The sequence below is a fragment of the Scyliorhinus canicula genome, chromosome 9, assembly GCF_902713615.1.
Source record: "Scyliorhinus canicula chromosome 9, sScyCan1.1, whole genome shotgun sequence".
Taxonomy (NCBI): Eukaryota; Metazoa; Chordata; class Chondrichthyes; order Carcharhiniformes; family Scyliorhinidae; genus Scyliorhinus; species Scyliorhinus canicula.
The window spans coordinates 128,776,400-128,790,949 of NC_052154.1; the positions used below are offsets into that span (position 1 = coordinate 128,776,400).

At 50.3% G+C, this 14,550-nt stretch overlaps 1 protein-coding gene across 1 annotated transcript in view; it reads left to right on the plus strand.

Moving 5' to 3' along the window:
* The window catches only part of LOC119971676 (anoctamin-9-like), a 411,929-nt gene that overhangs the window by 321,567 nt on the left and 75,812 nt on the right, over positions 1-14,550 (plus strand). The window contains exon 20 of the mRNA XM_038807554.1: positions 2,248-2,395. Coding sequence (XP_038663482.1) covers positions 2,248-2,395 — 148 coding nt within the window. The remainder of the gene's footprint in view (positions 1-2,247; positions 2,396-14,550) is intronic.

Consider the following 14,550-nt stretch of genomic DNA (forward strand, 5'->3'; position numbering starts at 1 on the left):
CACCTTCTTTATCGGGGCCAATGAGTCCTCCACTGACTGCCGAAGACTCTCCAGCATTTCCCTTCCAAGCTGCTCGAACTGTTTGCTGAGCTGCTTCTCAAACTCAACTGCCATCACCTCCACCAGCACATCCATCATTACTGAAGCAGCCCACCCGTAGAGCTCACCTCTGCCATATTTCCTCCCACAGCACACCTCACTGAACCCAACCCTTTCCACGGACTAGCGCTTATGCCTGTCTTCAAAGTAGTCCTTCTTTGGTTCTTAGTCATCCTCTCTATTCTTACAGGGGCAGCAGGGTAGCATGGTGGTTAGCATAAATGCTTCACAGCTCCAGGGTCCCAGGTTCGATTCCCGGCTGGGTCACTGTCTGTGTGGAGTCTGCACGTCCTCCCCCTGTGTGCGTGGGTTTCCTCCGGGTGCTCCGGTTTCCTCCCACAGTCCAAAGATGTGCGGGTTAGGTGGATTGGCCATGCTAAATTGCCCGTAGTGTCCTAATGAAAGTAAGGTTAAGAGGGGGGGTTGTTGGGTTACGGGTATAGGGTGGATACGTGGGTTTGAGTAGGGTGATCATGGCTCGGCACAACATTGAGGGCCGAAGGGCCTGTTCTGTGCTGTACTGTTCTATGTTCTATGTTCTCTCGCAACCAACTTTCAATTAGGACAGGTTTCCATGTGAATTCGCCCCAATAATCTGGTGAAAAAGGCCAAAAACCGAGAATTCTGGTAGGAACTACCCAACGTGCGACTTCCTCCTACATGTTGCCACCGGAAGTGGCGCCGACTCCACAAGTCTTGTAATTAAATGTCCCTGGTGAACTGCTCACCCTTATGAAAGGATTTGGGACATAACTCCCCTGTCATGTCAGTGGGGTGCCACTAGCTTTGGTGCCCAATGTATGACAAGCAAAGCAGTAATTTCATCTCTGCATTCCAACCAATGCTCTGTGCCTGTGCACCGTTTGGAATATGCACTATATTGTCTATCCAGGTGAACTTCCCTAGCCTTGTGCTCTGACATCCATTTTCTAGAACACCTGGCCCAAGCAGGAGTACCCTGTAATCCAAGCAGGGATTCTCTTGGCCAAAGGAATGTCATTCAAATATATACATCTGGCTTGATCCAGGTAAGTTCTGAATTTAAGTACAAATTTTCATGTCTCCAGGTCTAGGTCTAAGTCACATTTGTCCAAAGGGTCAATTTTAACTCTATCCACCCAGTGGTAACCAAATGGGCAGGTAAGTAAAATCAGTTATCTGCTGACATTCTGCTCAAATCCCACTATTTAAGCAAACCCTCTCAGCAAGCTTCAAGTACATTGATCTTAAGTTGGTGAGGTTGGTGATCCTTTAAATATGCAGATCAGTGTCTAGTAATGATGTGGCATCTCTGATAAGTGAAGGTCATGGGAAGAGAAACAACAATAAAATATGTCAAAAGCAGAAAACTGCTAAGTATTTCCAGCATTTTCTGATTTTCTTCCAGAAGTCAAACAGGTACGCATCCTTATCTTCATGATCAAGTAACATGTCAACACTTAAAGCAGTTTTATGCAACTATTGGGCAGCACGGTAGCATGGTGGTTAGCATAAATGCTTCACAGCTCCAGGGTCCCAGGTTCGATTCCCGGCTGGGTCACTGTCTGTGTGGAGTCTGCACGTCCTCCCCGTGTGTGCGTGGGTTTCCTCCGGGTGCTCCGGTTTCCTCCCACAGTCCAAAGATGTGCGGGTTAGGTGGATTGGCCATGCTAAAATTGCCCGTAGTGTCCTAAAAATTAAGGTTGGGGGGGGGGGGGGGTTGTTGGGTTACGGGTATAGGGTGGATACGTGGGTTTCAGTAGGGTGATCATTGCTCGGCACAACATCGAGGGCCGAAGGGCCTGTTCTGTGCTGTACTGTTCTATGTTCTATTCCTGCAGTATTGACCCTCACCAGCCAGGATTGCACATCTGGAATTAAAGTGTATATGGATTTGGATTGAGAGGCATGGAACTGGAGGATTGCATTTCCAGTATGCGGTCCCAATGAATACGACTACATACTAGGAGTGTGATTTATTTTATTTTCCCTTCAGAGTCCCAGCACAGACATGCAAGCCGCTTGGGAAGGTCATGTGATACCAATGAAACAACCAATAACTTAAGCAAAGGAGACAGGATAAATTAAATGAAAATTAAATGCTCAAGTATTTTAAGTTTTTACATTGTGGCAATTAGAAAATTAGGTATCTCTGTATCTATGCCCTAGGAATATGGCTGGAGATTCTGGAAGTAATCGGTGTTTTTGCCATTATTGGAAATGGGTTGGTGATAACCCTCACATCAGATTTCATCCCTCGAAAGGTGTACCGGTACAGATATAGTCCCTGTGCAAATCAAAAGAATACCAGCATGGAGTGAGTACATCATGTAAATTATTACAATACAACATGCACAGTGTAAGAGGGCGGCATGGTAGCACAGTAGTTAGCACTGTTGCTTCACAGCACCGGCGACCCGCCTTTGATTCTGGGCCTGGGTCACTGTCTGTGTGGAGTCTGCATGTTCTCCCAGTGTCTTCGTTGGTCTCCTCCGGGTGCTCCGGTTTCCTCCCACAAGTCCCGAAAGACGGGTTTGTTCGGTGAACTGGATATTCTGAAATCTCCCTCAGTGTACCCAAATAGGCCCGCCGGAATGATACGACGAGGGAATTTTAACAGTAACTTCATTGCAGTGTTAATGTAAGTCTACTTGTGATGCTAATAAAGATTATTATTATTATATATTAGACTGTGTCATGAGAATGTCACTTTAAGAAATGTTTGTCTGCTCATGTTACTGCAGTGATCTCAGAGTGTGGGTGGAGCTGAACTCTGGCTCTGCTTTTTAGTTTCACTTTGAGAAAAGCTTGGGTGTGTCTGTGTTTTTTTGCTTTTGTTTCTGTGTTTGAGCTGCAGTCAGCCAGAAAAGGTGTAATGTTGTTCTCTCTGCCATGTAAAGACTATCTCTTGATCATTTGGTGAATTCAGAGTGATAATTGTTCTCAGTAGGGAATTTAAATATGATGTGCTTCTGTTAAACTTTTTTTGTGTCTCTTATGGATGTTAAAAGGAAAGCTTAAGGATTATTTAGTGTTGTATTCTTTGGGGGTTGTATTTGAATTGATAGTTGCTATGATGTTCACTGTATGTTTTAAAAAGGTTAACTTGAGTTCATAGAATAAACATTGTTTTGCTTTAAAAAATACTTTTCGATTTCTGCTGTACCACACCTGTAGAGTGGGCCATGTGCTCCCCATACCACAATCTATTCAAAGTCGTGGGTCAGGTGAACTCCATGATACACTTTGGGGTTCTTTAAACCCTGGCCCATGACTGAGTAAGTTCATACAGAAATGCATGGAAAAGTGCATGTAAGAAAGATAGAAATAATGCAGTGAAAGACGTTTTTATGGCTGCTGGGAGTGCATTACTTTACTACCTCCCACGCCTTTCTCCAGGGCGGCACAGTAACGCAGTGGTTAGCACTGTTGAATCACAGTTCCAGGTTCGATTCCCGGATTAGGTCACTGTCTGTGCGGAGTCTGCACGTTTTCCCCGTGTTTGCGTGGGTTTCCTCCGGGTGCTCCGGTTTCCTCCCACAAGTCCCGAAAGACGAGCTGTTAGGTAATTTGGACATTCTTAATTCTCCTTCAGTTTATCTGAACAGACGCCGGAGTGCGGCGACTCGGATATTTTCACAGTAACTTCATTGCAGTATTAATGTAAGCCTACTTGTGACAGTGAAGATTATTATTATTATTATTATTGAAGTCTCAAAGAGAAGAAAATCCCCCAACATGCTTGTGAATTTTTTTTTAACAGACAATTTTATTGAGGTATTTTTGGCATTGTAACAATATTGTAACATAATGTAACAATATACATTAGTGTGCAGATACCAATTACAAAAAACATAGTGCAAATAACAGTACCACTCTCGCAGATAGACCCGCCTATTCTTCCCCCCTACTCTACACTATTCTACGGCCCCCTGTCTGACGATTAGTTCCCCGAGAAGAAGGCGATGAATGGTTGCCACCTCCGGGCGAACCGCGATAGTGAACCTCGTAAGGCGAACTTGATTTTTTCCGAGCCGAGAAAGCTTGCCATGTCCGACAGCCATACTTCGGTCCTTGGGGGCTTTGAGTCCCTCCAGGCCAACAGTATTCGTCGCCGGGCTATCAGGGAAGCAAAGGCCACAACGTCGGCCTCTATCCCCTCCTGTACTCCCGGGTCTTCCGACACCCCAAAAATCGCCAGCTCTGGACTCATCGCCACCCTTGTTTTCAGTACCCGGGATATGACGTCTGCAAATCCCTGCCAGTATCCCCTGAGTTTTGGACACGCCCAGAACATGTGGACATGGTTCGCTGGTCCTTCCCCACATCTAGCACACTTGTCCTCCAGCCCAAAGAATTTGTTCATCCGGGCCACCGTCATGTGGGCCCGGTGAACCACCTTGAACTGAATCAGGCCGAGCCTGGCACATGTTGCGGTTGCATTTACCCTCCTCAGAGCGTCTACCCATATGCCTCCCTCCAACTCCCACCAAGCTCCTCCTCCTACTTAAGTTTCAGTTCCTCGGTCCCTGTGTCCTCCGCTCCCATAAGCTCCTTATAAATATCTGAGACTCTCCCCTCTCCTACCTCACCCCTGGAAATTACCCTGTCCTGGATCTCCCTTGGTGGAAGGCGTGGAAAGGACGGGACCTGTCTACGTACGAAATCCCGCACCTACAAGTACCGAAAGTCATTCCCCCTCGCCAGTCCGAACATCTCCTCCAGCGCCCTCATGTTCGCGAAGCTCCCTTCCAGGAACAAGTCGCCAATCCTTCCCACCCCCGCCCTCCGCCATGTTCGAAACCCACCATTCATCTTCCCCGGACAAATCGGTGGTTGTCACATATTGGGGATAGGGGTGGTAGAGCACCTGGCCGGCTGGAGCGGCAGGGGAGCAGTGACCAGGGATGCCAAGCTGGTGCCCCTGCACGAAGCGGCCTCCACCCGCTCCCAAACCGACCCCGTACCCACCATCCATTTCCTTATCATGGCTATGTTAGCCGCCCAGTAGTAGTTGCTGAGGTTCGGCAATGCCAGCCCTCCCTCGCTACGGTTCCGTTCCAGCATCCCCCTCTTTACCCGCGGGGCTTCCCTGCCCAAACAAATCCCAGGATGATTTTATTGATTCTTTTAAAGAAGGACCGCGGAATGAAAATAGGGAGACACTGAAAAATAAACAGGAATCTCGGGAGGATCGTCATCTTCACCGTCTGTACTCTCCCCGCTGGTGACAGCGGGAGTGCATCCCACTCCGAAACTCGCTCCTCATTTGCTCCACCAGCCTGGACAAGTTCAACTTATGCATCTTACCCCAGTTGCGCGCCACTTGTATCCCTAGATACCGAAAACTTTCCCCAACCAGCCTAAATGGTAGCTCCCTCAGCCTATTCACCTGACCCCTCGCCTGCACCACAAACATCTTGGGCACGATTCTCCGCAAATGCGGCAAGTCGTAAAGGCTGCCGTTAAACTGGCCGTGTTTTACGGCAGCCTCCGCGCCCCCTCCCGGGACCCGATTCTCCCCCCCCGGACGGGCTAGCAGCGGAGCCCCGTGAACCACTGCATCGCGGCCTTAGCGACCGTCGCTAAGTCCGCGCGCCAAGCGTCACGCCGGCTGATGCGCACGATGGCGTCAGCCGCGCATGTGCGGATTGGACGGCTCCAACCCGCGCATGCGCGGGGCCGTCATCTTCCTCGGCCGCCCCGCGGACTGATCCTGCGGGGCGGCGGAGGGAGAATGAGTGCGTCCGTTACGGACGCACTGCCCGCGATCGGTGGGCACCGATCGCGGGCCCATGCCCCCCTTGGCACGGCCGTGATACTGCCGTGCCAATCGGGGCCCTGGATGCCCAGAATGGGCATGTTGCGGCCGTTTTTACGACGGCAGCAAGCAGGTGTGTTTGCTGCCGTAAAAATGACCGTAAAGGCCTGGGAACTCGGCCCATCGGATTGGGGAGAATCGCTGATCGCCGTAAAAAACGGCGAGCAGCGAATCGTGTCATGGGGCGGCCGTGGGGAAGAAAGAATAGCGGGAGGGCGGGAAAAATGTCGGGGACGCCCTCCCGCTATTCTCCGACCCGTCGTGGGCAGCGGAGAATCGTGCCCCTCGCTTTTTACCACGTTCAACTTGTAGCCCGTAAACCGGCCAAACTCCCCTCGGATTTCCATAATCCCGTCCATCCCTGCCGCTGGATCTGACACATACAAAAGCAGGTCATCCGCATAGAGCGAGACCTTGTGTTCTACCCCCCCCCCCCCCCCCCCCCCCCCCCCCGACCATTCCCTTCCATCCCCTTGCCGCTCTCAGAGAAATTGCCAGTGGTCCTCCACAATCACGTCAGGTATGCAGTCTTCGATTCTGGACGCCCGGATTTTGGCCAGCAGTTTAGCGTCTACATTAATCAGGGAGATTGGCCTATAGGACCCACAGACCTCCGGATCCTTATCCTGTTTTAATATCAGGGGATTCTTCAGGGGTCCACCCCCTATAAGTTCCATGAACCCTCTCAGTTCTCTTGCCATTGCCGGGACCCTGCCCGTTCTGGAGCACGACCGGTCCAGGTCGGGGTCAAGGACTGTATTAAAGTCCCCACCCATAATCAACTTGTGCGAATCCAAGTCGGGGATTTTCCCCAGCAGCCTTTTGATGAAATCTACATCATCCCAGTTTGGAGCGTAAACATTCACTAGGACCACCTTCACCCCCTCAAGCTTGCCCCGGACCATGAGAAATCTACCCCCACCATCCGCAACTGTGCTGTCCGCCTCAAACTTAACCCGTTTGTTAATCATGATCGCGACCCCTCTGGTCTTAGCGTCAAGCCCCGAATGGAAGACCTGGCTAACCCAGCCCTTCCGTAATCTAATCTGGTCCACCACTTTCAAATGCGTCTCCTGCAGCAACATTAAATCCGCCTTCAGAGCCCGTAAGTGCGCAAACACACGTGTCCTCTTCACCGGCCCGTTTAATCCTCTAACATTCCAGGTGATCAGCCTGGTTGGAGGGCACCCTGCCCCCCCCCCCCCCCCCACGTCGATCAGCCATCCCCCTCCTTGGGCCCACCCCCTGCCCATGAGCCGCGCCTCCCCTGGTCGCCTCTTGGCAGCTCCCATCCCCGACCCCTTCCCTGTAACCTGGTTCAGTTCCCTCCCTCGTCAGCAGATCATCTTTCTCTCCCCCCCCCCCCCAGCAACAACCCCTTGTAACCTAACCCCTGCCATATACTGGCTGTATGTACCCCCCCCCCCCACCTCGCTCCCGTTGACTAGCTCAAAGCAGCTAGCCTGGTGGCTCTCAACTCCGGTGCCACCATGTCTCACAAATATTGTCCCCCAGTTCCCCCCCCCCCTCCCCCCCCCCCCCCCCCCCCCCCCCCCCCCACCACCACCCATCAACACCACCTCCCAGAACAGCCCTGTTCGAGCACTCGCTCTGGGACCGAGACAGAAAGAAAACAAACAAAGAACAAAGCAACATTCCCAGAAGAAAAAAAAAGCAAAGAGAACCCGAACAGCCCCCCAGCACCCAACAACTTAAACTTTAACTATCACTTTGGCTTTAACTTTCAAACTTTCAAACAGGCAAACACAAGCACAAGAACAGCCCCAGTTTTAAGTAAAAGAGCATGCCGACCGACATCGCTAACACCGGTACTTGGAGTGTTGCTGATACTTGGAGTGTTTCCAGAAAAGAAAGAGACAGTAATCCTGGATTGGCTTGTTTCGCTCACCGGTCCCTGGCACATTGAAAAAAAAACTGCCGGTCCGCCACATCAGATAGTTTGAGATGCACTGCCTTAGTACACTCTAACTTGAGTCCATGGGTCCTCAGTTCGGCACCGGTCCATGCCCCTTAGCGAAGTCCATCGCTTCCTCCGGGTCGTTAAAATAATGTTGCTGTTCCCGGTATGTGACCCAAAGCCGCGGCGGGAAAAGTAGCCCAAACTTGACCTTTTTAAACAGAATCTCTTTAATTTGTCTGTAGGCTGCCCTCCTTCTGGCCACCTCCTGGCTCAGATCCTGGTAGATGCGCAGAACACTGTTGTTCCATGAGCAGCTCCTCGTGCTCTTGGCCCACTGTAGAACCCACTCCTTGTCTACGAACGTATGGAACTTGAACACCATCTCCCCCCCCCCCCCCCCCCCCCCCCCCGTGGCTGCCTCGCCTGCAGTCTGTGTGCCCTGGCCAGCTCCAACAGACGCGGGAAAAAATCATCCCCCACCAGCTTCTGCAGCATGTCTGCCACATATGCCATGGCATCCACTCCCTCGGCCCCCTCCGGGAGCCCAATGATTCTCAGATTCTGCCGGCGAGACCTGTTTTCCAGGTCCTCCAGCTTGTCCATCAGCCTTGCTTGCTGCTCCTTCAACTTACTAAGTTCCACGTTCGCTAACGTTTGGAAATCTGCCTGCTCTTCCACTGTCTTACCCAGTGCCTGGACCTTCGTATCCTGAGCATCCAGCCTCTGTTCAAGTCGCTCCACCGCTTTCTGGAGCGGTTCCAAATTATCCCACTTCAGTGCTGCGAAGCTCTCTTTCATGACCTGCAGCATGTTGTCCAGTGCTGCCTGGACCGACCTTTCCGTGGTCCGTTCATCAGCCATCTTTCCCCCCACTTGAGCTTCCACACCACCTTTGTTCAGCCCCTTCTTCGCCTGTTTTCGCTCCCTTCTGCTCCTCAAGTTCATACAACTCTGTATGGATTCAGATCTGGAGTGCTATTATTTTTCACTCCAGTGCTCAAAAGTTCAAAAAAGTCGGGAAAAAAGGTCTTAAAGTCTTAGCCTGTACATGGACCAGATTTTTCAGAACACAGCTGTGCCAATCTTGGTTGCATTCATAACAACTCAATATGGTGAAGAAAACAACAAATAGGTCTCTTACTTTCATATTCAAAACTCTATACTACCAATTTCAGATGCAAGCGCTTGTCAGCTCTTTGGATGCCTAATTCAATACAGAGGTCCGCTCTCCCATTAGATCTTTAGTGTCCCACTGGAGTAGATCTTCCATTTAGAATTTATGAGCACATTTCATTCATCATTTTGGAAATTTAGCAAACTTCCAGGCCAATTACTTTCATTTCTTTATTGAAGCTGGCATATCTGCCGAATATTTAATCTAATTTCCCACCGCAACTGTCATGGCAATGATCTCCATCTGTTCTGTTACTGTGCTAGCACTCTTCTCTTTTTTCAACATCTCATTTCTACTACCCTTTCCCTTTCTTCTTTGAAGTTGTCCTCATTGCACCTGCACCAGATAAACTGCAGCAGTTCAAGAAGGCTGCTCAACGTCATCTTGCCGGCGATGCCCACATCACATGAAATAATAAATTGCCCTCCTAAGTACTCCATATTGTTATCACTCCTTTCTCACCCAACCTCTGCCTCAGATGACTTATCACCCTCAGTAATAAACTGCACTCAGTCCCTTCTGATTCGTTTGCACTCCTGTCATTGCTTAATCTTTCTTTTCATATTAACTATCTTACCCAATCATACAAAGAACAAAGAAAAGTACAGCACAGGAACAGGCCCTTCGGCCCTCCAAGCCTGCACCGGCCATGCTGCCCATCTAAACTAAAATCTTCTACACTTCCGGGGTCCGTGTCCCTCTATTCCCATCCTATTCATGTGTATCATAGTCACACCTTTAATCGTGGTATCTAGAGACACCTCCAAATTGTGTCCAAGATTTCTGCTCTTGTCAGAGCCACTTTTCATATCTCGTAGCATCTATAATTACATTCCTTCCTGCAAAGATATTAACTGCAATTTCCCTTTTGGACATTCATCAATGTGGCCTCGTCACCACCCGTCTGCTGTGTGTCATTATCCTGTCATCCAGTCTCATGTGTGGCAGTGTCCTGGGTAGGAGTGTCCTGGGTAGGGCTATCCTGGGTAGGGGTGTCCTGGGCAGGAGTGTCCTGGGTAGGAGTGTCCTGGGTAGGGCTGTCCTGGGTAGGGCTGTCCTGGGTAGGGCTGTCCTGGGTAGGGCTGTCCTGGGAAGGGGTGTCCTGGCTCGGCAGCGACGGGGGCCTGAGGCTGCTCCCCTCGTCGCTGGGTGTCACACGCCTGCGTCGCCGCACCCGCATAAGAAGCTGGCGTCGTCTCCTTGGTGCTCCATGTCTCTCCCTCTCCCGCGGTCGCCCGGGGGAGGGGGGGGGGGGGGGCCTGCGGGTGTCGCACGCCAGAGGGGCCGGGTCTCTCCCTCTCCCGTGGCCACCCTGGGGCATCCTGCGGGGATGGGTGCCTCGACGTTTGGTCCTGCAATACACAATACAGCATGCATGGTTAGACACGCAGGCGGTGATCGGGAGATATATGGGGGAGGGGGGATCTGGGGGAGGGAGGATATGGGGGAGGGGGGATATGGGGTGAGGGGATATGGGGGATATGGGGAGGGGGGATATGGGGAGGGGGGATCTGGGGAGAGGGGATATGGGGGAGGGGGAAGGGCCGTGGGTGGCTCACTTTCTGGCGGGCCCCCAACCTCTGCATCGGCAACCTCCCGGTCCTCAGGTCCGACTGCCAGTTCCAGGGCCCTTTCCTCATGGACGGAGAGTGGTCTCTCATCAGCTGTGCCCCCTCCAGTCCTCTTGACGCTCCCTGTTGTTGTGTGAACACTTCTCCTGTGGGGGGTGGGCGGGTGGGTGGCAGGGGTAAAGGGCAACAATGTTAGACAGGTATATGACTGCACGACAGCAGTTGCGCGTATATTGGCAGAGTTTGCAACACGTTAGGGGTAGGGTCAGGGGTAGGGTTAGGGTCAGGGATAGGGTTAGGGTTAGTTGCACGTGGGGGTGTGCCGCTCATTGGGGGGGGACTCACCTTGGCTGCCCTGACGAGGTCGTTGACCTTCTTGTGGCACTGGGTGCCTGTCCTCGGTGTCACAGCCACAGCGCTGACGGTCTCTGCCACTTCCCTCCACAGGCGCCTGCTGAGGCGTGGGGCGACCCTGCGGCCATTTCCGGGGTACAGGGCCTCCCTCCTCTCTTGTACAGCGTCCAGGAGCGCCTCGATGTCGCGCTCCTAGAACCTCGGGGTTGCGCGGTGGCCAGCTATGTTTGCAGGTCTTCCGGAGGGGGGGGAGGCCGTCTTATGTTCTGTGACGCCGAGCGCCATTGATTACGCCAAGTGACGCGCCGCGTCCACAGCGGGTGACGCCGTCGCAAATGGTGTCACGCCGCTGCTAGCCCATTCGGGCCCGGAGACTTCGCGCCGTTTGGGGGGGCCCGACGCCGGAGTGATCCGCACTGTTTGTGGTGCCGGGTCCTGGCCATCGCGCCGATTATCAGAGAATCCCACCCGTGGTTTTTAAAACAAAACAATGTTTATTCCATGAACTCAAATTAACCTTTTAAATAAACATTGGATCTCTTAACACCCCTCACTTCAAAGATAACCCCAAAAATAATACAACACTACCTAATCCTGCAAACTGTTCCTTTGCCCATCCAAAGGACTTAACAAATCCTTCAAACAGAAGCACAATAGATTTATATTCAATACTGAGACCTTTTTACAAGTCCGATTTCACCAAAGGATTAAAAGATAGTCCTTCATGGCAGAGATCACCAGCAATGCAGCTCACAGCCACACCCAAGCTTTCTTCAAACTGAAACTAAAACTCCCAAAAGCAGAAATGAGCTCAGCACCCCCCCCCCCCCCCCCCCGTGACATCACTTCAGTAATATGATCAGCTTCATTTCGTAAAGGTACATTTCTTAAACATCCAATTCTTAAAGGTACTCTCACATGACACTCCACACATAGATTCCTTCCCTTGTCCTTCAGTCGGCCAACCCTTTCCCTAGCTACCCTCTTGCTTTTTATGTACGTGTAAAAAGCCTTTGGATTTTCCTTAACCCTATTTGCCAATGACATTTCGTGACCCCTTTTAGCCCTCCTGACTCCTTGCTTAAGTTACTTCCTACTTTCCTTATATTCCACACAGGCTTTGTTTGTTCCCAGCCTTCTAGCCCCGACAAATGCCTCCTTTTTCTTTTTGATGAAGCCTACAATATCTCTCATTATCCAAGGTTCCTGAAATTTGCCCTGTGTATCCTTCTTCCTCACAGGAACATGCCAGTCCTGAATTCCTTTCAACTGACATTTGAAAGCCTCCCACATGTCAGATGGTGATTTACCCTTAAACATCCACCCCCAATCTAGATTCTTCAGTTCCTGTGTAATATTGTTATAATTAGCCTTCCCCCAATTTAGCACATTCACCCGAGGACCACTCTTATCCTTTTCCACCAGCACTTTAAAACTTATCGAATTGTGGTCACTGTTCTCAAAGTGTTCCCCGACTGAAACTTCTACCACCTGGCCGAGCTCATTCCCACTACCAGGTCCAGTACAGCCTCTTCCCTAGTTGGACTATCTACATATTGTTTTAAGAAGACCTGCTGGATGCTCCTTACAAACTCTGCCCCGTCCAAGCCCCTAGCACTGTGTGTCTCAGTCAATATCGGGGAAGTTAAAGTCTCCCATCACAACAACCCTGTTGCTTTTACTCCTTTCCAAAATCTGTCTACCTATCTGTTCCTCTATCTCCTGCTGGCTGTTGGGTGGCCTGTAGTAAACCCCCAACATTGTGACTACACCCTTCTTTTTCCTGATCTCTACCCATATAGCCTCGCTGCCCTCTGAGGTGTCCGCCCGTAGTACAGCTGTGATATTCTCCCTAACCAATAGCGCAACTCCTCCACTCCTTTTACATCCCCCTCTATCCCGCCTGAAACATCTAAATCCTGGAATGTTTAGCTGCCAATCCTGTTCTTCCCTCAACCAGGTCTCTGTAATGACAACAACATCATAGTTCCAAGTACTAATCTAAGCTCTAAATTCATCTGCCTTACCTGTTATACTTCTTGCATTAAAACATATGCATTTCAGGCCACCAGTCCCGCTGTTTTCAGAAACATCTCCCTGTCTGCTCTTCCTCAGAGCCATACTGGCCCCATTCCGTAGTTCTCCCTCAATTTCTTCACCTTCTGACCTATTGCTCCGGTACCCATCCCCCTGCCATACTAGTTTAAACCCTCCCGTGTGACACTAGCAAACCTCGCGGCCAGAATATTTATGCCTCCCTAGTTTAGATGCAACCCGTCCTTCTTATACAGGTCACAGCTGCCCCGGAAGAGCTCCTAGTGGTCCAGATAACTGAAACCCTCCCTCCTACACCAGCTGTTTAGCCACGTGGATAGCTGCACCATCTTCCTATTTCTAGCCTCACTGGCACGTGGCACAGGGAGTAATCCCGAGATTACAACCCAAGGGCAGTGGATCCTTCGCGGTTCACCCACCCAGGGGAGATGGAGCTCTCCTTCTCCCAAGTCTACAATGTATATACACGGATCGACTTCTTTGTAGTGGGGAAATCGGTGCTTCCAGGGCCAGTAAGAACGGAATACTCTGAGATTGTAATCTCCGACCAGGCTCCACATTACATGGATGTGAGGTTGGAGTCAGGCTGTGTCCGACACCCCCCATAGAGGTTGAACATGGCCCTCCTGGCCGAGAAGGTTTTCTGAGAGAAAATATCACAGGTTATAGACGAGTATATTACTAATAACCAGAATGGGGACATCTCACCTTCCAAGTTCTTGGAGGTACTAAAAGCTGTGTAAACAATGTAGATGGGCCAGTACAAGCAATTTAAACCTGGACAGAGCTTTAAGTTCTGCTGCAGTCCCATTGATGGAAGATGGCAGACAGCATTAGGTTGCTAGCCTGGAGTCCCATTTCTCGTCTGAAGTTAAACTGTGACTGGAGACAGAACCCAAAGCTGTAAATTTAAAAAATTGTTTCTATAATCAAGATATATGATGGGGTGAGGGGGGAGGGGAGGGGGGGGGGATTGATCTTGATGATCAGCCATGATAATAATGAATGGTGGAGCAGGCCCGAAGAGCCAACTGGCCTCCTTCTGCTTCTATTTTATATCTATGTTTCTAAGGTCAAACATTGATCCCATGACAGGATGTTTTCAGGTTGAGCCATTCAGCTAACAATATATGTCAAGAACCCTTGCCAAAACCCATTGTATTTTGAGAAAATAGCTGTGGAACCAGCACAAAGTTGAAGAATCCCAATAGTTCTGCCTTTGTCTAGAGCTGGCTGGTGCAGATTTCTCATCTACTCGTCCTTTGTGTTGTCTTGGCGGGAACATTTATACAATGCAAGTAGTGTCACATTACAAGAATTTGAGAAGTTAGCCTTTGTCCATTTTTAAACAGCTCAGAAGCTCCCAGAACTAACATTGTGTGGTCAGCTGCAACTACCTGTCTATTTTTCTAAAAGAAAACAAAATTTAGAGAAGAGAATATGGGAGACAAACACCTTTCTTTAAGCCTTTTTTTTCTTTGTGCTTTCTCAGCATGACAACACAAACATACAAATTGGTGGAGCAAGAGTGGGCAAAGCACCACCTCGAGCTTGCTTCACTGTTGAGTAAGATCAT